At 47.9% G+C, this 26,087-nt stretch overlaps 1 protein-coding gene across 1 annotated transcript in view; it reads right to left on the reverse strand.

Annotated features, from left to right (window-relative positions):
• The window catches only part of UBASH3B (ubiquitin associated and SH3 domain containing B), a 136,886-nt gene that overhangs the window by 27,219 nt on the left and 83,580 nt on the right, over window positions 1–26,087 (reverse strand). The window contains exons 2-4 of the mRNA XM_066365304.1: window positions 4,861–4,914; window positions 3,890–4,076; window positions 2,362–2,560 (exon numbers count right to left, since the gene is read on the reverse strand). Of these exons, the coding sequence (XP_066221401.1) occupies window positions 2,362–2,560; window positions 3,890–4,076; window positions 4,861–4,914 (440 nt within the window). The remainder of the gene's footprint in view (window positions 1–2,361; window positions 2,561–3,889; window positions 4,077–4,860; window positions 4,915–26,087) is intronic.

Here is a 26,087-nt window from a genome sequence, read left to right on the forward strand (position 1 = left end):
TGCAGGAGCTGGGCCAGAGACGCAGGGCAGAGCTACCCAGTTCTCCACATCACCACCAGGGGGCTGCGCAGGTGCAGAGAAACCAGCCCCATGAGTTCTTAGAGAGTGGCCTCGTTCTTGGAGAGGAACGAACAGGCTATCCCCATTCATACATGAGAGCAAGCATGAGTCTGACTGCCTATTTCTCAGTGAGAGCCCTGAGAACCAGCCACAGTCCTGGCTGAGACCCACTTTACTCACTGGTGAAGGATCTGGGGTCTGTGGCTACATTAGTTTAGGTCTTTGTGGGAGTTTTGGTGGTTCTGACAATAGCAGCTGTGGGATGAAAAAGGGGCCATTTCCCTGAGATAGAGGGATAGAAAGAGGAAATGGTTTGCCTTTCTATTATTGCTGTTTCTCTGAGATATTAAGCTCCTGTGCAATGACAGGCACCACCCGAGTCAGAAAGCAGACACCAGACCTGGCGAAGGAAGGGGTGCCTGGCAAGGGGGAACAAGGAAGCCCCACTCCCGAAGTAGCGGAGCTGTCCTCACTGAGCAGAGTGACCTCACTGTGCCCTGCTCAGCGATGCGGGGTCCTCATCACACTCTTCCTCGAGTCCCGAGCCTTATTTGGGGCTTTTCTAGTAAAGAAGAGCGCAGAACAAAGGGTCCCTAGTTGGGGATGAAAATAACAGCCAAGAACAAAGGGAGATGAGGTATAGGCCAAAGGTCAGGAGACCGAGGGGCCAAACATGTGGTTTTGCCCAGGCCTGTCCCTGTCTCTGGTCCCCGGGCAAGCTCAGCTCTCCTTCAGCTTTGGGCTTATCAATCGAACTGAGTTGTGCAGCTCACACCCTCCACTCTGGTCAAGGTGGCCTCCACACTGTCCTCTGTACACAGCCTGCTCCTTCCTGCCTGTGCTCATGCGGCCGGCCCCCTGCACAGCCCTTTCCCCCGGGGGCCCTAAGGATCAACATGGGTCCAGTGTGAGTGTTTCTCTTCCGTGAAGGTGGAAGCCCTCCATCCCGTGGCGGCCTCTCTCTTCTCAGAGCTCTGTGAGCACACGGGGCCTGAATCAGTTTTCCCAGCAGGATGCTGGCCAGGAGAAGCCACTCTCACTCCCTGTTGCATTTATCACGGAGAAGCACACAGCAGGTACCCGAGAGGCACCTGCTGATTGTGATTTTGCTCTTAAGGAAGCCGACAGAAACAGCCGTCACCCACTGTTTGTTCCACGCGGGGAGGACTCCCCTCGAGCTTCATGACAGGAGCCACTTTACACACCTGTCCCTCTCTTTCTCTCTATGCCCCTCGCCTCTCGGTCAGCACACATCCTGAGCATCCCTTTAGCTAGTTTCTTTAATGGAAAATCTCAGTTACTTAAACTAAGAGCTGTCATTAAAAAAAAAAAAAAAAAAAAAAAAGCAGGCCCTGGCCGGTTGGCTCAGTGGTAGAGCGTCGGCCTGGCGTGCGGGGGACCCGGGTTCGATTCCCGGCCAGGGCACATAGGAGAAGCACCCATTTGCTTCTCCACCCCCACCCCCTCCTTCCTCTCTGTCTCTCTCTTCCCCTCCCGCAGCAAGGCTCCATTGGAGCAAAGATGGCCCGGGCGCTGGGGATGGCTCCTTGGCCTCTGCCCCAGGTGCTAGAGTGGCTCTGGTCGCAGCAGAGCGGTGCCCCGGAGGGGCAGAGCATCGCCCCCTGGTGGGCAGAGCATCGCCCCCTGGTGGGCGTGCCGGGTGGATCCCGGTCGGGCGCATGCGGGAGTCTGTCTGACTGTCTCTCCCCGTTTCCAGCTTCAGAAAAATACAAAAAAAAAAAAAAAAGCAGAAGATGCCTTGAAGGGATGACATGTTTTGAATGAAGTTTGAGTCTTAGAGGTTTGTGTAATGGGGTTCAATGAGATGGAGGGCATTGGCTCAATGGACATTATTTCTTTGACACTAAGTGGTTCTGCCCTACTCGCTGTGCTATGCTGGCCCTTGAGCAAAGCCCCAAATCCTCAAGGGATGGACTGTGAGACCCGGACCAGTGCCTACATGGGAAGGAGTCTGGAGGAAGAAGAAAAGTTTCCTTAATTCTGAAGTGGTCCTGCAAAGGAATCTTTCTAGTTCAATGGGGTACAGTGGTGTTAGGGAGTAGGCACTGGACATTATCTCAGGAAAATTAGCAAATGGTAGTTCAAATTTTTGAAAGGGAGCAAAGAGGTATTGGGGGGGCACAGAAAGTAGATGTGTTCTTTGTCATGTTCTGCCCATTCCTGGAGGAGCCTCCACCTCCTGATTCTATCCCAGTCTTCCACAATAAGGTCCTATTTCCTCTCTTCCCAACTTTTTGATTGACAGGACCCAGGGCTGGCCTGGCAGCTGTGCTGGCTCACCGGCTTTAGATCTGGCCTCCGCAGCAAAGTCAGTGGTGAACTTCTTGAGGACCTCGGCGCTGTCTTCACTCACAAAGAGGCCGATGAAGTTGGAGGAGGTATAGAGCTCCAGAGGCAGGGGGTCTGGGAACTTACATTTCCAGCGGCTGGCAGTGGTCTGCAGGGCTTCCCCCAGGGCGTCCACCTTGCTGTCCTCACACTGGAAGGGGAAAGCAGTAGGTTTCGTTCAGAGACAAGGGGAGGGAGAAATGTCTGCTGCTAGTTATCATTTGGCATCTTCAGCCCAGAGCTGGAGGCTGATGATGCAGTTACTAAACCATCACTTCTGTCTGCGAGGAGGGAGAAGAACAGAAAACTCCCAGTTGTCTGGAAATGAACTATCAAACTGGTAAATTAAACGGGGGCCATGGACGACATCTTCCCTCCCTCCCTGCTCTAACATGTCCCTCTGAACCCAGCCAGAACGCAGGAGGTCTGCTCCAGCAGAAAGAAAAGAATGGAGGGATGTGCTAGGAGGAAACGCAGTACCCTACAGTAAAGTCTTATGTGTTGTCTACTGTTCTGCATCATCTGTGCTTTTCTTGTTCCTCTCAGATGATCGACAGTTGACTCTGCTTCCACTGCTGTGATTGTTGGGAAGGATGGAGCCCAGGGAGCTGTGACATCACCCCCGCCCCTGCAGAGTACTGGGGGAACAGATGAGCATCTCTAAAGCATGGAGGTTTTGAGAAAGAACCTGGGATGACTAAGAGGAAATGACAATCATTTTAATTTTCAGAGTGAATGGTAAGAGCAAGTATTAGAAACATATTTTTATCTAAAGAGGGAGAAGGAGGAAGAGGGGAGGGGGAAAGAGTGAGAAAGAGCAAGAGAGAGAGAGACTAAACAGAAAATTGTCTTAAAGTGTTACCATTCTGTCTTGTCTTGAATATACCTGTATAAATCAATTCTTCCACATCTCCACAGAGAATTAAAGTAGATTCATGTATTTATTAGAGTGAGAGTGATTTAATTTAGTTATTAAATAAGATTTGTGATCGCTGAGATTATGGACTAGGTAACTAGGCGAGGTGAAGGGTATCTTTGCCATCTCTAGAAAAATCTCCCGAGACAAAAACCTGTGTCGGTGGCCATGTGGCTGAAATCGTTTTTCTGTCTATAGACTATACATTTCATGTTCCCAGCTCTCTCATTTCTATTCTTTCCTTGTTGCAGGAACGGAAAGGCAGACAACAGACAAGGGTGAAATGGTGTTAGGGAAGCCATTCCCGCTGTGGCTGCCAGACCCGCCTTGTCCCTAGGGTCCTGAGGAGCACGTGGTCAGCACGGTGCCACACCAAACCTGAGGTGCTCCTGGCCCAAAGCAAATATTAAAAGAGGAGCTGGGGTAAGTAGCCATGGGCCTCATGCATTCTTTGGAAGGCCCATCCAAGGCTAGGAACCCATGACTGTTTCTGCCAGATTCCTGACAGTCTTCTGACTCTGACTCCAGGCCTCAGAAGGCTGGGGGTGGGGGACCGTCACTCACCATAAAGAACTGGCAGAGGGTGATGTGGGGGAAGATGTTGTGGGCCTTGTTCTTCCCGCAGATCTGCTTCGACTGTTGCCAGAAGTCTGAGAGCTTCTGTGCTAAGGGGCCCGTGGGGCGGAGGTAGAGCACGTACTCCCGGGGCAGGGGGTCATCCAGGAAGGGGTCATTCACGTGGGAGAATAACCTGCAGGGGAGAAGAGAGCTGGGTGGGCCTTGCTTGGGAGTAATGGAAGGGAAAGAACTCAAAGAGACAGGCCTGCCCTTCATATGCTCCACCCTTCAGGCCCTGCAAAGGGAGGGGTTTTTGTGTTTGTGCTTTACAGATCGACCCCTCGAAGCGCACACTTCATAACCAGCTCTAGACACAATAACTTCTTTTCTGCCCGTCCCATTGCAACTGCAGCCCACAATTCCCTAAAAAAACAAAAACAACCTTAAAGTCGCCCTTCACGACGCATTCTCAGATAAGCCCAAAATCCTTTCCTAATCCACATGGGCAGTTTCAGCTTGGCCTGTCCCTTCAGTTCAGTCTGTGATGAAATCCATGTGCCCCCAAAGGACAAGGGAAGCTTCGGGAGGGTCCTCTTGTAGGTCCTGCTCTGGGTATTGATAACCTCATAGGTAAGTAGGTTTCATTTCTCCATTGATTTTCCCAGCATCCATGTACTTAAACTGTATACCTTCAAGTGACTAGAGGGAAGGCAGATATGTGATAGGGATGCTCTCTTAGAAATATTTGGCACTTTAACCTTTGTTAAGGGGACAGCACACTCTGGGGCCAGGGCGGAGGAGGCAAGGGGTTGATAAATGGTCTAGTCGCATGGTTTCTGGACTCATCTCTCCCCATCTCTCTGATGAACACTCTCTCCCCCTGGGTTCATTAAGGAGAGGCTGCACATCCCTGCTCATCCACATATACTTAGAGTTAATTATATGCTATTTTCTCAATTTGTTTATTTTATACCAACCAGTCACATGCTGCCTGAACACTTCTTCCTCCCGTGGATGCCAAGGCTTTCTCTCTGGAAAAAGAAATCAAATGTCTATTGTTAGTATCTTTAGCCTCTTTCAGCTTTTCTTGCTGCAGTGGCGAGCGCTGAGTGTGACGTAAGCGACAGCAAAGCCTCCTCTGTGGCAGAGGACAGACAGCTGCCGTGAGACTTTCTCCCAAGGGCCACAGCAAGGCATATGGACACAGCCCTTGTAATTAATTTTCCTGTGATTAGCACTGGCTCTGCATGCCGCCTGACAGCCCATGCAGGCTATTTTCAGCCGGTTCCACATTAGAGTTTTATTCCTGCTTCCCTAAAGGTTGCCGTGTTTTGGCTTCTCCTCCTTCGTTTTCATCCATTCACTCTTACCCACCCAGGCCCCTTACAGAATGTTGTTGTTTGCTTATGTGCAGCCCCTTGGCAAAGCGTGTTAGGAAGTGGACCTAAATGCCCCCCAGGGACATTTGGTTTGGTTCAATTCGATGCCTCCACTCATCTACCTCCAACCACCACCAACAGCCTCAGGCTGGATCGATGATCTCCAACTATTTTACAGACATCCTTGGGGTCAAGTGGCCAGAGCAGTGCGGCTGTCACTCCCACCACTGGAGAAACAAGGATAGTGACAGAGCGAGACCCTTGTCTGCAAGCACAGAGTAGACTGCTCTGCAATTTCAGACTGGTCTCCAAGAGCCCGAGAGGTCTGAGTGTGTATCCAGCTCTGCTATTCGTCTATTCATGAACTCGTGCTTATGTTTATTCCAGAAGTACTTACTGAATTGCCCTTATTTTCTCAGCACTGGGCTAGGCTGTAGGGATACAGTGAGAAACAAGACTTATGTGGTCCCTGCCCTCATGGAGTGTTCAGCCAAGCAGGCGAGAAAACATTAACTGTACATATAATTATTCAATTGCATCTGTGGTCAAGGAAATGAAGGAAAAGTGCAGGGAACCATAACACAGGACCGGGAGACCTAACTTAGGCTGAAGAAGTGACACCTGACGTGAGACCTGAAGAATGGGTGGGGTTAGGTGGGGCTGTGGTGGGGAACGACACCTATTGCACCTGCTCTACAGTTAAGTGCTTGAACAGTGCCTGCCACACGGGAGGTGACCCCTGCACGATCATCCTCAGCCCTTTAGACTGCACTGATTCGGGCTCCTTGGGAGAGAGAAAAGAGGGGAGGGAATTCTTGTTAAATCAACCCTCTTTCAAAGTCTCCTTTTCCTAATCGGCTGCAGAACCCAACTCCTCCTTCCTCTGGAGCAACGAGAACCGCTGATGCTATGAGAATCAGAGGGTTAGATCGGAGGGACCCCCGAGACCCTCTATGATCCAAGTTCTTCACTTTACACAGGAAGTCAGGGGAAGGAAGTAAAGTAACATCTTCCAAGCAGCCCGGCTGAGGATGGCTGAGTGGGAGCCAGACTCTGTGGCTCTGCTTCTCAGCCCCAAGGTCAGTTAAATGCCTTCTTTTCCCTAATGAGACTCTGAACGCAAATACCGAGTGCTCAGGATAAAGAAATCGGCACAGCTCCGTAGAACGGCACTACAGAGGGCAAGCCTACTGACAGTAAGATGAAGTTATGATGAAGCAATACAGGCGCTCTGAACCCCTCAGAACAGAATTTCTCGGGACAGAAGCTACTGTGGAATAGACTGGAAAACAGATATTCCTGCCTCCCCTGTTTCCACACTTGGATAAGGGGCTTGTGTTGCCCTGTTTCCTTCACTGCTTACTAGGGAATTGGAGATCACACATCTTGCCTTTTTGGGGGGCTCCATAAGCTATGTACCCACAGAGGAATGGAAATCATAGTCATTTAAAAATTCAGATTTCTGAGGGATTAAATTAATCAAAAAAGACCTATTGTTTTTAAAACAATCAAGAGGGGGAAAATCTTTTGTGGTATAATGTATTATATACAAAGGGTGCAATGTCTTTGTTTTTCTCTGCCCTTCTCCCAGTGAAATGTCGCCTACTGAAATTTATTTATCTTTAAATATGAGGGATAGCCTCTGGAAATGAAAGGTCTAATTAAGTCATGTGTTTGGTAACTCAAAAGACAAGTTTTGGAGAGGTGTCAAAACTACAGTTGAGGAAGATAAGGAAAAGTTCGGGTGACAAGGCTATGATAAAGTTTATGGAAATCCAAATTCTTCTTTCGGAAATAGGCAAGTCTGCAAGGTCTTCAATTTTATGCCAGTAATACGTATTCTTCTCAAACTATTCCAAAAAATTCAAGAGGAGTGAAGCTCATTTTACGAGGCTAGCATTATTTTGATTATAAAGCATGACAAAGACATCACAAAATAGAAAGTTATAGGTCAGACATGAGCAAAGAAGAAAAGAAAAAACTCATGGACATAAACAACAGAAATTGGCAGAGAGAGCTGGAAACTGAATAGATAAGAGAAGTAGCCCTTTAAAACCAGAGGTTGAGACCTGGATGTTTTGCTCAGTGGTAGAGTGTTAGTCCAGCGTGTGGATATACTGGGTCTGATTCCTGGTTCAGGTGCACAGGAGAAGCAACCATCTGCTTCTCTATCCCTTCCCTTCCCCCTTCTCTCTCTCTCTTCTCCTCCTGCAGCCATGGCTTGACTGGTTCAAGCACATCGATCTTGGGCACTGAGGATGGCTCCCTGGAGCCTCTGCCTTAGGCGCTATAATTAGCTTGGTTGCGAGGATGGCCTGAGATGGGCAGGGCATCGGTCCCGGATGGGGGTTGTTGGGTGGATCCCAGTCGGGGCACATGTGGGAGTCTATCTCCCTTCCTCTCAACTGGAAAAAAGAAAAATAAATAAATAAAACCAAAGGTGAGTAATCCAGCCACTGAATTACAGCAACGAATTATTGAGAAGGGCCCCCTGTAGTTAGAATCAGAGACACATGTGACCTGCGTGTTCTCTCACGTTGAGAACATAGACTTGATTTCTAATTCTGGTCCTACCTAACTCAATCAATTGTGTTTAGGGTTTATTCTTAGCAGAATGTAACAAAGAGAAATGATGCAAATTCTCATGCCCTGCTAATGATGAGGAAAAACAGCACAAAACAGGGAAAAGTAATTGCTCATCAAAAAACCAGGCCAGCAGCTGTGAGGAAATCAGCCAAATTGGAAAGAACCAGTAGCTTCTTCTAGCCAGGATGGGGGGTTCCTCCCACTGGTTACCCTCAGCTCTGTTAAATTTTGGGTTCCAGGTTGGTCTGGCCCATGACTCGACCCAACCACCAGGGTAGAGATGCCTTCATGACTTTAAAACAGGTTTGGAAAGGAAAATTCCACTTCCACTTTTCATGAGACAAAGTGGCATTTCTTCCTCACTCTCTCCCTCTCTTCCTTCTTTCCTTTCTTCCTGTCTCCCCCACTCTTTCCTTCTTCCCTTCCTCCTTTTCACCTCTGCCCTTCCCTCATTTCCTTCCTTCCAATCTCTCTTTCTCCATCTCCTCACAAGAAACCTTAAGTAGGAAACCAGATGAACGTCGAAGACGTATTGGCTCTAGCTTCCTGATCTGAACGTGGACTCTGGCTGGTGCTCCTTCAGAGGCAATTATCTCTGACTGAGTAGCTTCAGGCTGGTCCCATTTCCGGGTCCAGCAGGTTCTCACTCCTCAGAACCACAGGTTTTGAACTTGACTGGGATTTCCTGTTTAATTGCCATCCAAGCAGATTTCCTCTGCAGACACCAGGTTCACTGGGGTCCAGTGCAGTTCTGACCCTCTTTGAGCTCCTCTCAGCTGAACATCAGTGCTGTGCCAGACACCATATTATTGCTGGTCTTTGCCCTTATACAGGTATGGGCAAAAGTAAGTTTACAGGACATGAAACACAGTTTATTCTTGTATTATTTATTATTGTGTTAACTATTATTATTATTATTAGCCTACTTTTCCCACCCCTGTAGAATTCATAGTCCTAAAGGAAGAAAGAGACACACAAGCAGCTTCTTACAATGCACTATGGTAATGGACACGACAGAACCGTGCAGAGTGCACTGCGGTAGCTCAGAATAGGGGTACTAGCTCGGTAAGGGGGAGTTTCTGGGGCTGAGGTCCTCAGACTGTATGCAGAGCTACTCCAGGTCAGGATTCCATGGCAAGGTCAAAGGAGTGCCACGGGATACTTTACATTTTTGAGGGCAACATAGCAACACCGATCATCTGTTGGATGTCCCATTAGCTGTGAGCTCAAGGTAGTCACAGTTTCAATACTAGCTTGTACTACAGTCCTCTTGATTTGGAAACTGGGGTTTGGAAACTGCTGTAATAATATGCCAAGCGCCCAGTGGAAACAAATTTGGAACAGGAAATGAGGTGGCAGTGGGCAAACTCGTTTGAAGGTTTGAGCAGCTGCACAGTGTCCAACAGATACAGAACACACGTCCTATTAGTTAAGCAGCTGTGGATATTTAAGAATGAAATAAAAATATTATTTTTCTTTCAATTATGTGTATTATTTTTTCACATGGCCCTTAAGTTGTTAGGAGATAAATACTTGTTAAGTTCTTTGGCTCTCACTACTAAATAAACTAGTAGGTGTTTGTTTTGGCCTATAGGCTCTATGTAAAAAAATGACTGAGATGCTAAGTAGGCTGTGAGCTGAGAAAGTTTGGGACTCCTGTCCTAGAAGAAATGATGCTTGATCTAGATCTTAAAAGCGGAGTAAGAGCCGGCTAGAGGGAGAGGGGAGGAGAGAAGAGCACTTGAAATGGACAGCATGGCAAGGGCCAGTGTGCAAAGGCGAGAGGCCACATTGCGTGAGCAGGGAAGTCAGGGTTTGGTGATGCAGGAGCTAAGGTGGTAAAGCTGGGAGACAGTAAAGACAAAGCTGAAAAGCTGGGCAGGGGAGCTTAGGCCTGATTACCTTATGTAGTAGGGAACAGTAAAGAAAGATAAGTCAGCCTGAGCAGACAGTGGCGCCGCGGATAGAGCATCGAACTGGGATGCGGAGGACCCAGGTTCGAGACCCCTGGTCGCCAGCTTGAGCACAAGCTCACTTGGCTTAAGCAAAGCTCACCAGCTTGGACCCAAGGTCACTGGCTTGAGCAAGGGGTTCCTCGGTCTGCTGAAGGCCCACGGTCAAGGCACATATGAGAAAGCAATCAATGAACAACTAAGGTGTCGCAACGAAAAACTGATGATTGATGCTTCTCATCTCTCTGTTCCTGTCCGCCTGTCCCTATCTATCCCTCTCTCTGACTCTCTCTCGGTCTCTGAAAAGAAAGAAAGATAAGTCAAAGAGGCATGATCAGATTTGCATGTGAGGGATGAATATCAGAAGGGGGGCATCGAGTGGTTGAAGTATAATAAGGATGCAATGTTGGGAAGGGTGTTTGGATCATTGAATGAGTGAATCTTGGAGACTGATGAGAACTGTATCCTGAATGCCTGTGTGGGTGACAGGGACACCCCTGAGTGAGAATGTAAGAGTAGAGGCAAGTGTGGGTTAAGGTGGTAGTGGGGGGTGAGCTCAATCATTGCTCCCTGGAGAGCCTGGGTTTCTGGGCTAACGGCTGGACCACGTATTATTAACAGACAACTGGTCTAGTTCTGGGGTCCTATGTTCCTGATGTCTTCTGTTAGCTTGACTGTGATTCTTTGTCTCTTTCTGTTTGTAATCCAGACATTTCTTTTAGACTACTTCTTGAGCTCCTACTTTCTGTCTAAGAAATCCCTTCAGATCCCCAGCCACTCAGTATTAAGGTCGGTAAGTTCTCAAGCCATCCCTGGCTCATGTGGACAGGTTAACCCAGACCCCCGGATTCTCCAGGGATCATGATACATCTCACCTGCATTCATTCCCTATTTTATTGAACTAGACAAAACTCTAACATCTGAAACATGAAGTAAACAACAATAGGGAGCAGATATACTGATAGGAATGGAAATATGCTCCTTTAAAATAATAAGACTTTGATTCAATTAAGTAGAAAACAAATTTGTTGAGTTTTCCAATTATTTGAAGTTGTTCTGTCCTTGGCTTTGGATTGCTGGCAGACATACCACGTGGCCCCGAGATCTCATTCGCTCTGTGCACTGGTTCTCTGGGACCAAGGTCTTATTTGTGCAGGAAAAGAGAAGACAAGGGAGCAAATACATAATCCCCCAAGTGGATGAAGTTCCCTATGCAACCAAAATTAAATATTATATTTCCTTCATGTAGCTAGGACAATCTGTTTCAGAAGCATTTAATGCTAACTATAGGATTTTTAAAAAACGTTCTTAATCTCTAGGATATTAATTGTTAGATTTTCCACATCTAATACTGTGAACTCAATTAAAGGATGACCCAGTTATTCGGGTATTTCATTCTTTTCCCTGGATCTGCCCTGGTCTGGGGAATAGGCAAAGTTAGGCAGATCCTAACTGCTATTTTTCCTGGTTGGCCACATAAAGGCCACTGGTACCAAGGAAAATCGAGGGATCCTTTCAGGGCGTATTGAAATAACAGACACTATTTTGTAATGTGGTTTTAGGTAAAAATATGAGAGGCTCTTATTGTGCTCTACGAAGAATCACCTGCCCAGTGCTGACCTTCCTAGGATAATATGAGGCAGTTAACAGGCTGCCCGCGGCTGACAGCTACCCTGAGAACAGGGGCAAGCAGGGGACTTCGCATCTATTTGTTTTATCTAGTGGGAGAAATACAATGAGGAAGTCAGTAATGATTGGAGACCCTCCAGGGACCAGGCAGTTAGCAGACTTAAAAAACCCTAATGACAAACAGTGAAGCTGGTATTTCTAGAAACCTCTCTGGACCCGGGTGGCTTTGCCCTGATGAGTCAGCTGTCCAGCCATCTCTGTGGTTGCCCAATCCTAGTGCTGGCTTTTTTCTTTTATTTTCTTATTTTTTTCCCATTGATTTGAGAGAGAAATAGAGGAAGAGCGAGAGAGGCATCAACTCGCTGTTCCACTTAGTTGTTCCTTTTTTATTTTAGCTGTGCACTCATTGATTGCTTCTTGTATGTGCCCTGACTGGGGATTGAATCAGCGATCTCGGTGCACCAGGATGACACTTTATCCAGTGAGCCACCCAGCCAGTGCCAGGGGCTGGTTCTGACACTGTGGCTAAAGTTTGAATCAGTGAGAGGAGTATATTGAGTAGTGGAAGCCCAGAGCTCAGAGCATCTCACTGAACCCTGGGAAGCATCTCAGCGAATGACTTCCAGGCTCCCTCTTCTCTGGAAACCCAGGGAGAAGTGGCCCCTAAACCTCTCCCTGGGTGTAGTCATGGAGATCTTCCCAGACTCCCGGGATGCCCTTCAAGTTGGAATCGGGCTTCTCGGCAGAAGACAGCGTCCTCCATGTGCAGAGCTCCCCATCGGGAGCGGTAGGGGTCTGAAGATGGAGGGGATGGACACAAAATAAAGAGCAGACACGAGATGCTCTCAGAACTACCAGCTTGGTCCCCTGGTTTCATGTGCGTCATTTCCTCTCCTGCACCACTGTCCATCCATCGAGACTTCAGCTTCTGATATGGTTACCCTCTCATCTACCAGGGGCCAATACAATCTGTACAATTTTGCTCCCACTTTTAAATGATGGTCGGAGGCCAAACAAATATGGGGGAGCATTTGAGGAGCAGCTAAGATCCACATAAGCAAAGGAGGGGCAGAGGTGAGATTGTAGCTAAGCCTTCCTGGCTTAAGTCAATTCAAAGACTGACTAAACACTGTTGCCCAGCGGGGCCCCTGCAGGAGCTGGAACAGGTGCACTGGTTTTCAGGTGCCCTTTCCCTGTAGGACGTCATCTCCCCATTGTGCGCTTTAACTTTTTCATCTTCAAAGAGGAGGTGATGGATGCATACACAGGAGGTGAGAAAAAAAGATGTCACATTAATAAAGTGTTGTGAGATCCTCAGAAGCAACCACTAGGTGATTAAACAACTACAACAGACACTGTACTTCCGTGGCTGCCAAGGAATTTGACACCATCCTGTGTATTCCTCGTTCTGGCCGGACAAGATAGTACTTCCTTCAGAGTTGTACCAGAGGACTCTTTCTTGTTTTTACAGACCTTACGAAGAGGGGAGTCAACACTATCTCTTCATTACTTAAAGGTCCTTGGGCTCAGAAAGTTCTCCTATGTGTCCAGCCTCTTTCCACTCGTGCCCAAACTCATGCTACCTTTTCCATAACCTGGCAGAGTTGGTCACTCTTTCCTTATTTATCAAAATAATTTATTCTGTCACTTTCACACAAGGAATTCCAGCTACTTTTTTTTTTTTTTGTCTCAAAGGCCAGTGAGATAAACTTGCAAAAGGCCTGGACAGTTCAGCTTAACAAATTCATCTCTGCCGTCTCAGCCCCTTCGGGCCTCCTCCCTCGGGAGCTGAAGGAAGGCCGTGGAGAGGCCTGTCAATAATCATGAGCCATAATGGCCCTACCCACTTCCTTCACAGGAAATGAACCTAATGGAGAAAGATGTATTGATCATGAGACCCAATTTCCAAATCAGTCTGCCGGCGGCAAACCCTTTAAGTTAGTGGGCCTAATGGCCTAGGCTTTCAAGCTGCTGTGGCCTGTGCATCTAACAATCAATGAATGGAAGAGCCAGCCTGCGGGGGGAGGGGGCTGGCGCCACCACCGAGGCTGGCCAGTGGAAGGAAGATGCTGCAGTTTTGTTTGTTTGTTTGTAAGTAAAACTAATCACAGAAGGAGAGGCATTGTTGAACTATTTGGGGGTTTACCTTGCAGTTGGAAGAACTCCAAGTGGCAGCGACACCTCCTTTTCTCTCCTATCAACCAGGCTCTATAAAGAACCTATTAGGTGGCTTGCCTCTGGGCGGGGGTGGTTAGCAGGGAAAATGCTGCTTAGGTGTTTTTAGGTGGCAGGGCCCAGCCGCCCATATAGGGAGGCCTTGTTTGGTTCTCCCTAGAAGGGCGCTGGTGCTCCCATATCGGCCAGAGGGAGGCAGCAGTTTGTAATTGGGAAACTGGCCATTAGACCACGGATGGCGCCACAGTAAAACCTATTTCTCTTGGCTTCTGTTCTACATCTCCTTAGGATCCAAACAATACTTCTTCTTCTTCCTCCAAGATCAATGAGATTTTGCATGGTGGCACAAGAAGCGTGTTTGCAGTGTAAAAGGAGCCCGTGTTTACTAATGGTGGGACTGTGAATAAATTCATTCTCCTAAGATTCACTTCTCAAGTTTCTTAAACGGAGATAGCAATATCTACACCTTGCAGGGTGGAATGACGATTAATGTCAATGTCAGATAATGTATCTGAGAGCTAGCTCAGCACATACTAGGTAAGAACTGTTCTGAGATCTGGCCTCCACTAGGTGCTGGAAATTAGTATCTGCACATATGCCTATGCATATTATCTAACTATCTTTGCAGTGTTCCTAGAATAAATGTCAGTCCGTTCCATGTTAATAGCAGTATTTCAACAGATCTTGGGGAGAGAGAAGAGGTGTCCAGATAAGGCAATAACACAAGAAAAGGTGCAGAGGAAATGGTCAGGGATGGGTAACTATGTAGCAGAAGTCTGTTGGACAGCTTTCACAGGAGAGGGGGACCCAAGCCACATTATGGGGGAGGGTAGCAGGCAGGGGAGTTTAGTTTCTATCAGGAAGGAAGCTGGGAGTCACTGAGGCTGTGAGCAGTGGAGGGCCCAAGTTTCCACTACTGAAGGTATCCAAGGAGAGAAAGGACAGCCTACAGCTGGCTGTCCATAGTCACCAAGCACTGGGGGAGCCTAGCACGGGTTCCCCATTTCCTCTACTAAGAGCCTAAGTCACTTGTGTTAAAGACCCCTGTGGGGTCTTTATTCCCCACTCTGCGGAGTAGTACCATCTCTCGTCTTCTGAATTACCTCTTCAGGAAATAAGATAAAGTTTCCAAATTTCAATAGTACACAATGCACTATTTATTCCTTCAGAAACAGGATCAAAGGCTGCCTCTATTTTTGTCCAAAGACACACAGCAAACTGGAGACACAGTGACCCCAAAATCAGATTCAATGAGACTGAGAGTATTACCCTAACATTTGGCACAGTACATGGCTTAACGTAGGTGCTCAGTAAATATGCCCATGGTTTATATGACCATTCCCTCTCTGGGACGGTCCCATTTCTGCATGTTTTCATACACCTTTCCTCCCCCAAGAGACACGTGAGACCGGAATGTGATTAGTGCTCTAGTTAGTAGCTCGGTTCGGTTTCCTACTCAAGGCATGCGTCTCTGACTCGTCAGTCCAGAAGATTCTGTTTCCTCACTAAACCACTAAAATCAGCTGAAAAGTCTTAAACACTCATGATTTTCAGTCCTAAAAATGGTTTCAGCCCAAAGCTCTGTTGAGAGGCTCTGACTCGCAGCCTTTGTGGGTCAGAGGAATGTATGCACCAAACAGAGCCAACTGTCACCATTCTGTCCCCTTTCACATAAGTGATTGATTAGTTTACATCTATTGAGTGTTTACGAGGAGGCACGCACTATACTGTAAGCATTTTTTTTTTTAACAGAGAGAGTCAGAGAGAGGGATAGATAGGGACAGACAGGCAGAACGAAGAGAGATGAGAAGCATAAATCATCAGTTTTTCGTTGCGACACCTTAGTTGTTCATTGATTGCTTTCTCATATGTGCCTTGACCGTGGGCCTTCAGCAGACCGAGTAACCCCTTGCTCGAGCCAGCGACCTTGAGTCCAAGCTGGTGAGCTTTGCTCAAACCAAATGAGCCTGCGCTCAAGCTGGCAACCTCGGGGGTCTCGAACCTGGGTCCTTTGCATCCCAGTCCGACGCTCTATCCACTGCGCCACCGCCTGGTCAGGCTGTACTGTAAACATTTTAAATGATCTCATTCAGTCTTTACTCAGCCCTCATAGGGAGGCACCGTTATTTCCCTCGCCGAACCCGTGGGGAAAGCGAGGCTGAGAGAGGCTACAGAACTTGGCCAAGGTCCCACAGCTGCGAAGTAGAAGATGTGGCAGTAAAGCGTGTGCTCAGCCACTGGCCACACGTCCTCCTGAGCGGAGGGATGTCAGTCCCGGCTGTGGTCGGGTTCTTGGATCATGGTGGGTTAGGTGCAGTGATGGTTTTCATCCACAGGGACTTGTTACAACACGACTTCAGTTGACAGTTCATTTGTTTGCTCATTACTAGTCCTTTAAACAACATATATTGTGTCAAGCTCTGTTGGCAGACCCTGGATTCAGGACTGTGAGTATAAAGATAGAAAACATGGCCCCTGTCCTTAAGGGAAATCATTATGTGACCACTTCAACAAACAGATGTTGGAAGGAGAAGGAACCTAACATTAATGGAGTACCATTATATGCTGTGCGATTTATAAGTACCGTCTTATTTTAATCTTTAAACCAATTTGGTGGGCTGGGGACTACTGCCTTCCATTTCCGCCACCAGTTAAATATGATTTGGGCTATTCATGGCTAAAAGGCATAGCTTGGTGCACAAGGGAGGGTGTAGAATGGAGTGGCCAGGACGTAGGCTTGGAGTCAGACAGAGTGGGTTTGGAAACTATGGCTACCCCTCAAAAGCTGCAAGTCTCCGGGTAATGACCTCACCTCTCTGAGCTCAGTCCCTGCTCCAGTTAACTGAGGCTGATATTACACCACTCTGTTACGTCACGTGAAATAACATAGAGGTGCGGCTAGCGCAGAGCCTGGCACTGGTCGGTCTTCCCCTCCCCCACCACTGACTGCCCGCCCCCACTCTTCCCGACTCCAAGGCTAAGCCTGCTTTGGAATTTTCCTGGATGAAATCCTTCGGTAAAACAGTCCTTGGCTGATTCTTCAGAAGTTGATTCTGCAGCTGAAATCCCAGGAAATTCTGCCCTGCCTGCTCCACACTGCTAAGCTGCCCAGTGGTCAGGCTCCGTTTCCTGAAATGACTTACTGCTTCCTCTTTCGTGGGGCACTTTCTATATTATAAATGGGACTTTACCAAACACACTGGGAAAGGAGAGAAGACCCAAGCTCTCCAGGCCACCATTTGTCTGCTGGCCCGACTCCAGCGTCCCCGACCATCGTCCCCTTCCGCGTCATCTCCTTGCCGGTGCCTCAGCTCCCAGAGCTCAGGGGCTCAGACTTTGGGAAGCAGTAAACACACTGCCACCCTTGCCGGCCTGGGGACCCTGAGGAAGCCTCATTCAGAGGAGTGGGTTTTTTTGTTTGTTTTAATAAGGTCTTTTCTTTCCACTGGGCTTCAGAGAGCTTAGAGCCCTTACACCTGGGGAGACCTCCTCCCTCAGCCTTAAGACGGAAGGAAACAGGGGCCGGAAAGCAATGATTAATTTCATGTTATGGATAGAAGCATACAGCCTGTCTGTCTGCTATGTCACAGCCTGGACTATCGAGGTTTACCAGATGTCAACTAACGCCCAATGCCTGGTCAAGCACCGCTGAGTGTGACAGTGTGCCCATGTGCGTGTGTGTGTCTGCTAACAGTATACATCTTAAAGTATGACATTTAAGATGCTCACAACTTCACGACTTTAAGATCAAGATCACTCCAGTCCTCTCATGCCACACACAAGGAACTGAGAGCCACAGGGTCAGTGGCCCGGTGAGCATGGGAAACCAGGTTTCCTAAGTCCCCAACCTGTGTTCCTCTCAGCACGTGACAAAGCGGTGCCTCTGCCTTTTCTGCTTAGACTGTGCGGCTTAATTTCCTTCTGGTCTAGTGCCACTTCTTGAGCTCCAAGACAGTGCTAACCTGCTGAGAGGCCTTGGGGCCCCCTTCAGAGGGAACAGCCCCAAGAGGCAACCTCTCAGCGTCCCTTGGGTCCCGCAGTGTGATATTGGCAGGGCAACTGACCTCCTGCCCCGAGGGCTCTTTCTTCAACCTCCTCCACACTGGGAGTCCCAGGCCCTACCGCAGGCCTCCACACTGGGGCACTACAGCCTCTGAGAACAGCTAGAACAGCCCCCCTGCCCCACCCCCATGATCTGAATGGAGGGGAGTCTGCAAAGAACTACACATGCCTCATTCCCTGAGATCTAGGAACTGACACCCAAAATAAACAGGGTGCAGTGGGGAGGAGGCAAGAAGGGAAGAAAGTGCCCAGAAGGCCTGACTCAGCTCTAGGTCCGCGTGGGTCCAAGGCCAAAGGCGGGTAAGACATTTACCCCTGCATTTATTCTTATTGCCACATTCAAATGTCACCCTCACGCTCAGGCCTACACGTGGTAATGCTTATGCCTAAGTGTGCAGCTGGAGTCTTTCCACCCTAATGAACTGACCCTCTCCTTAACCAGCTCAGGAGTTGCCAAGAAACACCTGTGTCCTGTGCTCGGCACCCTTTGTGGTGGTAACAGGTAGGGGTACTGCAATGTTTGGGCACAAATGAGTCCTGTGATATGCTCCAAACCCCAGGAAACAGACAAATTAACCGGTGAGGAAGAAAACCAAAGCAGACTACAATTAATTACCTGTCGTTTAGACAAGGTTTGTCTTTAGCCATGATATTTTTCAAAAGAGCTTGTTGGTCTGTTTTCTTTATTTATTTATTTTTCTTCTAAATATAAATCCAGTCTTAGAACTGGAGGACCTTGAGCCAATTGACAAAGGCTAAACTGACTCTGTCCTCAGCTCAGAGGAGGATCCTAAATGAGTCACTTCCTCCTTGCCTGCTTCCCCCTCCGCCACCGATAAGGCCTCCCTCTGTGGGTGGGAGGGAGAGATCACAGCTGAGCCCCGAGACCACTTTGGCATCCCCCAAGAGCAGAGGGCCTGTCCTGCTCTGCGGAATGACTTTCATTGACATTGGAAGCTTTTCTGAACCAGGCCGGGCAAAGCCCTTCGGTGCCAGACTGTCGCTCTGAGTGGCCACGTTCTCTGGCCTTCGTTGCCTTCCTCGAACCAAAACCTGATCCTCAATTTCCTTAAAAAATAAAGCATAAAATGCTCGGGCCTTTTACACAGAAGGCAACAAGTCAGAAGGTCATTGCTACCTGGGTTATCTGAGTGTTTGTGATGAAACTGAGAAACAGAGGAAAAGGGCTCCTTGTGGTTAGGCATTTAGCTAGATTCGCGGTGATGTGCAGCTTGAGGGGACAGCAGGTATTTCCTTCATTAAATGCACTTCATTGAAACCCATGCAAAGATAGTCCCCACTGGACCGTGACGGGGAAGAAATCATGTGGCCTGACTTCTCCATTTTACAGATCGGGGAACCGAGGCTTAGAGAAGAAAACGACTCCTTTAAGGTCACGATGAGTTGGTGCAGGGCTCGACCTAGTTAGTACCCAGGGCTTACAAATCCTTGGTGTGTACCTACTCCGCCCTTCTGACTGAGGTCCTCTTCCCCCCACCCCCGTGACTGCTGTGCAGTCCTGGGAGAAGGGCCAAGCCAGTGGTGCAGCCAGGGGTCTAGTCCGACTCTGTCATCTTGTGACCCTGGGCAAGTCCCTTAACTTCGAGGGACTGTGAAAAACCAACCAAAGGGGACTTACACTGGTCTTAAAGGTCCCTTCTCGTGAGTGCGCTGTGGCTTCTCTCCTTCCACACACCAGGGGGAGGAAGTTGGGCTGTTTCTTTAATCTTAGAAGGCACTGAGGGATAAAAATTTTTTTTTAAAGGTACCAGGCATAGTACTAGGTTTGGGTTGATTGTAAAGTACGCCCCGCAAGGGAGGGAGGGAGAGGCTCATGGAGAATCCTCAGTGGGCATGGTGTCACAGACCAAAGCAGGAGTCATACTCACACCACCCGCTGCAATGGAAAGCAGTCATTTCAACTGCAGCCCTCTCGACCAGCAGCAGCTCAAGCCTCACTCTGCCCCATTCATTCCAGCTTGGACAAGGAACCACATCTCTCTCTCTCTGCAAGCCACTCATGCTCTGCCTTACCCCTTCACCTTCCCTCCTGGGTACAACACAGGTCAAGTTCCTTCAATTACCACTCTGTGTTCAGTAGTGAAGACCCCAAGAGAAGAATTCTCCAGGACAATAGGATGCCGTTTTTAGCTTATGAGAAAGACAGATTCTTTGGGGAGAAGAGAGAAGGCACTAACAGGCTCATCTCCACCTCTGGAGTGGCAGGGTTAGGCTAGGAAGGCAGTCCCCAGCATTCCCAGGAAAAGACTTTTCCCCTGCAGTTTGCCTTTCTTAGCAATGGGATTCAACATTTGGAACTCCCCTCGCTATTGCCTATGAAACCATCCCATGGAACTGGAACCAATAGCCACACACTAACTAAAACGAAAAATGTTGGCTATGCAGATCTGAACATTCCTATCATCACAGAGACATTCACTTGGACAGTGACACCCTAGAATGGAAGCTCCCCGAGAACGAAGACTTGGCTTGACCTTGTTCATTTCTAGATATTAATTACGCAGTGAAGTACTTACTTGGCACATGATTGGCACTTAATTTATTGAAAGCATTTATTGGATTCACATATAGGCAGGTTAGATAAGGTAGAGAATATATAATAGTGATGGTATAGTTATGCTAAGAATTAAAAATTGCACAGCAGATTTCTTCCAAGAAACTGTCTTCAGCTAGTCTTCATTCTCTAAGAAGATTTTGAGCACCCAATATTCCCTAGACTGGGGGCTAAGAGGGATAGGAAAAACAAGAGAAGAGGTAGGTCATGCATTGGAAGGAACAGAGGACTGGGAAAGAGAAAACCCAGGATATAGCCCACAGCCCAGTCAGAAGGCCAGGCGGGGGTGAGTCAGTTAGCCCCTTTGAGTCTTGGTCTTTTCAGCTGTAAATGGAAGTAATAATAGTATATCCCCAAGGACCTGTTTATATGAACCAAATGGTAGAATACAACAGAAAGTAATTTGGAAACTATTTAGAGTTGGATGTGTGTGTTATTGACCTTGCTCTTATGTTGCGTTTGAATCCACTGCCATAATCCTTGAAAATATTTTGTCTTCTGAACCAACTTCTCCAACTGCTCTTCCTGCCTTGGGATTATCACTTCAATCCATCATGCACATCTCCAAGGAAAAATTTCTGCTAAAATACCACTCTTATGCCCCTGTGCTTGAGAGACTAAAAAGGCTCCTTACTGCCTATGAAATCAAGACTACCCTCTGCCTTCTAATATTTGATACTGTTACATGCCCCATTTGCCTAGGAAGCTACTATTTCATGATTATCAGATTGGACCTTCCCGAGGTGAGAAACATTATTCCTGTGACACATGGGCCTCTGTCCCAACCATGTCTTTTCTTCTTCCATTTCAACCTACATCTGCTACTTTGAAGTCACCCTATCTATGACTACAGCCCCAGTAACCCTGGCATTCTTTTTTTTTTTTTTTTTTTTTTTACAGAGACAGAGAGAGAGTCAGAGAGAGGGATAGATAGGGACGGGCAGACAGGAATGGAGAGAGATGAGAAGCATCAATCATCAGTTTTTTTGTTGTGGCAATTCAGTTGTTCATTTATTACTTTCTCATATGTGCCTTGACCAGGGGGCTACAGCAGACTGAGTAACCCCTTGCTTGAGCCAGCGACCTTAGGTCCAAGCTGGTGAGCTTTGCTCAAACCAGATGAGCCTGCGCTCAAGCTGGTGACCTTGGGGTCTCGAACCTGGGTCCTCTGCATCCCAGTCCTACGCTCTATCCACTGCGCCACCGCCTGGTCAGGCAACCCTGGCATTCTTTTTTTTTTTTTTTTTTTCTTTCATTTTTCCGAAGCTGGAAACAGGGAGAGACAGTCAGACTCCCGCATGCGCCCGACCAGGATCCACCCGGCACGCCCACCAGGGGCGACGCTCTGCCCACCAGGGGGCGATGCCCTGCCCATCCTGGGCATCGCCATGTTGCGACCAGAGCCACTCTAGCGCCTGAGGCAGAGGCCACAGAGTCATCCCCAGCGCCCGGGCCATCTTTGCTCCAATGGAGCCTTGGCTGCGGGAGGGGAAGAGAGAGACAGAGAGGAAAGCGCAGCGGAGGGGTGGAGAAGCAAATGGGCGCTTCTCCTGTGTGCCCTGGCCGGGAATCGAACCCGGGTCCTCCGCACGCTAGGCCCACGCTCTACCGCTGAGCCAACCGGCCAGGGCTAACCCTGGCATTCTTAACGCTTAGCTTCTCTTGTCCAGTAGAACATGCTCTTGCTACATGGGCCAGTTCTCTTGTCATTTCATGTCTTATCTCCTCCACAACAGTTACAACTCAAAGAAGGCAACTGTTCTTAGGCAGTACTTGGTACCTTAGAGGTTCCTAGGGATAGGAACAGGTGAACAGCTCTGGGGCCAGGTATATAGGAGACAAGGTAAGCCAAGAAGAATATTAGGTTTGAAAAGACAGTCCAACCAGCTTTGTACAGGTGGAGAATGCTTTGCTTCAAAAGATCCCATGTTTTAGTATAAAACATTTCAAATACCTTGTGTTTATTAAGTAATAATGAATTCATTTCCCCATTTTCTTACACTTTAGGTTGATATACTTTCAGCCCAAGGGAACATAGAATTTTGTTAATGGAGGCTTTCCTTTGGACAACTGACTCCTTTTGGTTTCAAACCTCCATGGCTCCCACTGTTCATCTGGAGGCTTCTCACGCTGGGCTAAGAGAAGGGACAGCCATGGTGGCTGTGATGTGGAGCCCCATGACTTAAAATGGAATTCTAAGCCGATTAGCCAAGATTATCCCAGAAGAGCCCAGGCTCCCAATCCACTGCAGAAGGCTGGGTGTATGCCCCTGCCTTCATCTCCTTCATAATGAGCACCACCTTCCTGGGGGAGAGCAGGTTGCAGAGTGACATCCATTGCCCGAGTGAGAACTAAGCTCTGATGGAGGGTCACAGAATACCCAATGAAAACACCTAATTATAAGGCAGGCTGGAACCAAGAAGTTGGGCTCTGTTGGGGATCCTGAAGCCAAGATGCTGGCATCTCCCTGATCAACCACAGCTGGTCTCAGACTGGAATGAGCCTCCATGTGGACAGATGCACTAGAAGGGTGGGAAAGCAGAGGCCCTGCAACAGGGTAGGAGGCACACCTATTGCTTCATTGACTCCTAGGGCCAGGGAGCACATTCTCCCGTGGAACAACTATGCAGCTTCCCACACAACCAAAAGGGAAGATGCCCCATAGAGCAAAAGAATTGGGATTTCACTTTCTTGGGACCCATTTGCCTCATCTATAGAATGGAATATCTAATTTATAGGATTGCTATGAGACCAATGCTTCCAAGAGTAACATGAAAGCTCTTTGCTCCTGACTAAGCTCTGCACTTAATTATGCACTTTCTCAAAACGTGGGAGGCAGAAGAGTGTTGTGAACAGCAATGGCCCAAAACCTGGGCACAAAGTAGCATTCTTTCTGATGACCTAGAGGTGTCCGTCCCTCTTGCCAGCCACTGAAATGTTGCTGTCCACTCAATGATATCTCAATCATCACACCGTCAGTGCTGACCTCACCTTTCTCAGTGATACCTATGACAGAATGAGTTTCTATGGTATCTTTCCTCCCAGGATCTCAAAACATGGCTCACACAGTGGTCTGTTATTCCTAACTTCTTAGAAAGTTGACAAGAACAGAGGTGGATTTAATGGTGGGCGCACTGGGCATGCGCCCCGAGCCCCGACTTCTGAAGGGCCCCACAAAACCCCAACTTTACACTTTTTTCTAATGATAGCAAGTTTGGTTTCATATGTGCAATTTTAACATTAATAGTGCATAATATTTTTATTAATTAAAAATATGGTTAACATTTATTTTTATTTTTCCTGTCTCTCTCTCTTTTTAAGGGGCCCAATAGTTTCTTCAGTACCCAGGGCCTCAACCAACCTTAATCTGTCTCTGGACAAGAGGGGTAAATGTTTGAATCTTATTTTTGGATAATGGGGGCTCTATATTTCACTAGCCTCCTTTGGGGAGAGTGCTGTATATATTTCTCTACACTGTAAAAGGATGGGTGAGATTTGGTACCTGACCTTATGGAAGGTGATATAATTAGTTAAGTGTCTTTGAGTGGAGGTCTTTGTAGCTCCGGGGGTTTAGATAAAAAACCCAACATTATGTGGATGCAACTGAGAGTACACAGTGCCTATGAGTACAGAAAACACCTTGTCCCTCACAACCAGCCTGAGCACTGTCCTTGAAAAGAGGGAGGTCCCTGCCACTGAGCCCCACCCCAGCAATGGGTACAACACTGGCAAGTCTGTTTCCTCAGCAGCCCAGACATTCTCTGACTGAGGGGTGGGAGTTGCATCAAGAAACACAAAGAGTCCAGAGGGAAAGGGGAAGAGAGGAGGAGATCAAAGAAAGGAAAGACATTAGTGAAAGTACATAAACATAACACAGAGAGATAGAGGGCAGGATAGTAAATTACAGAGGAAAAGGGGGAAGGCAGTGGGGGAGGGGGCAAAGAGGGTATCAAGGAGAAGAAGGGGGAGGCAGGGAGATATATTCAGGGGTACACTTGTAACTATGTAAACACAACAAATTAAAATCAATTAGAAAAAGGAAAAAAAAACAGACCTGTCTCTAGCTTCGTGGAGCTTATAGTCGAGTGCCTACTACAGGCCAGGCTTGACACTTCACACCCATTACTGTCATCTAAAACTGAATGTATCTGATGATCTATTCAGTGAATATACCTGAAGATATAAGCTATGAATAAATGAGTGACTGCTTTTATTCTTTTGATGAGCAAATAAATGCTTACACTAGAAACCTTCAAAAAAGAAAGAAAGAAACAAACTGAATACTGGTTGGAGGATCTGGCCCTAAGCCTTGGCTTTGCTATTTGCTGTGACTTAGGGGAAACCTCTGGGCTAAGATGTCTTATCTGTAAAAATGGAAAGAGAAGACTTCACAAAGCTATTGTTAGAGTTAGAAGATAATGTTGCCTACTGGTCAAACCCATGGCCTCGAGACGCAGACAATAGATTGGAATCCTGTTCTACCACTTACTAGATCTATGACTCTTGGGTGATTTGCTGAATATTGCTAACCCTTACTTTTCTCATCTGACAGTGGAGAATGGAAATAGTTCTACTGATAGTGCTGTCTGGTACCATGGGTACTCAGTCACTTTCCCTGTTAAGATTACAGATCTAAGGTGTAAAGCAGAATGCAACTGCCAACAATTGTCATGGTTTTCTAGGCTTTGGGCAAGCGTTGGCAGCATAGGCCGCGCTTTGCGTATAGCAAATGCATAGCAGCTCTCTGCTCCTTGTAATTATAGCATCTAGCAGCAGTTTCCCTCTGGAATTCAGCTCAGAGATTAGTATCATTAGCAATAACTACATTCCAGGCTGCCAGCCCTACAAATTAGACCAGCTAAAGACATGCGGTCCATGATTCAGCTGTGTCTCAGGGGAGGGTTTCTGGTGACAGCGCAAGCTGCAAGGGGTCACAGACCTGAGCAACACGGATGTATCAGCAGAGGGCTCCGACTCTCACAGTGAGGAGGAGCGTGCGCATGCGCATGTGCGGTCCGCGCCACGCACTGTGCAGGGACCAGTCTGGGACCAGGACAGCACACGGCTGTCCCGGCTGCCCCAGCAGCAACATCTTCTCTATGCACATGTAACCGAAGTGAGGGCTCTCCCTCCCTAGTTCCTTCCTTCCACCAGCTCTGCTCCTCGCTGACACCCCAGGGGCTTGTTAGGTGGCAAATGAGGGTTAAGCACCGGTGTGTGTGAGTGACCTGGGCGTATGACAGTGTGGGGCAGCTGCTGCTCATGACCACTGTCCTGCAGGACGACAGTCCAGAGCCGCTTACACTTTTGGTACGATGAGCTTCATCAGTTTCTTCCCGCTGTGTGAGATCCTTCTACCTTTTCTTATTTGCCTCAGCATATTTCTTCAAGCGTAAGGGAGGTGTCCTTTCACTTGTCTTGCAGATCCTGGGTCTCACTGTGCACAGATGCTCTTCCCAGGTCACGCTCATGGCTCCCACTGGGTCTGTCTTTCGATCCTCACAACAATTAAGTCATCACGATGCCATCTAATCCTCACAACAACCAGCTCATGGTTTTCACTCCCACTAGACAAATGAGGAAACTGAGGCTTAGAAAGGCTAAGTAGTTGTCCAAGGCACTCTAAGGATCTTAAGTGGCAGAGGCAAGCTTTGAACCCAGGCAGCTGCCTGAGTCTCTCTCCACTCCTGTACTGTAAAGCCTCAACTTTGACAGACTCTCCTATTCTTTCCGGATGGAAGAGCTCTAATATTTTCATTGTGTCTCTGTAAGGAAACCATTCCAACCCCTTACATACCCCAGTGCCTTCTTCTGGACCTTCTCCGGCCTTGAGATTTAAATCTTCA

The sequence above is a fragment of the Saccopteryx leptura genome, chromosome 2 (assembly GCF_036850995.1).
Source record: "Saccopteryx leptura isolate mSacLep1 chromosome 2, mSacLep1_pri_phased_curated, whole genome shotgun sequence".
NCBI lineage: Eukaryota > Metazoa > Chordata > Mammalia > Chiroptera > Emballonuridae > Saccopteryx > Saccopteryx leptura.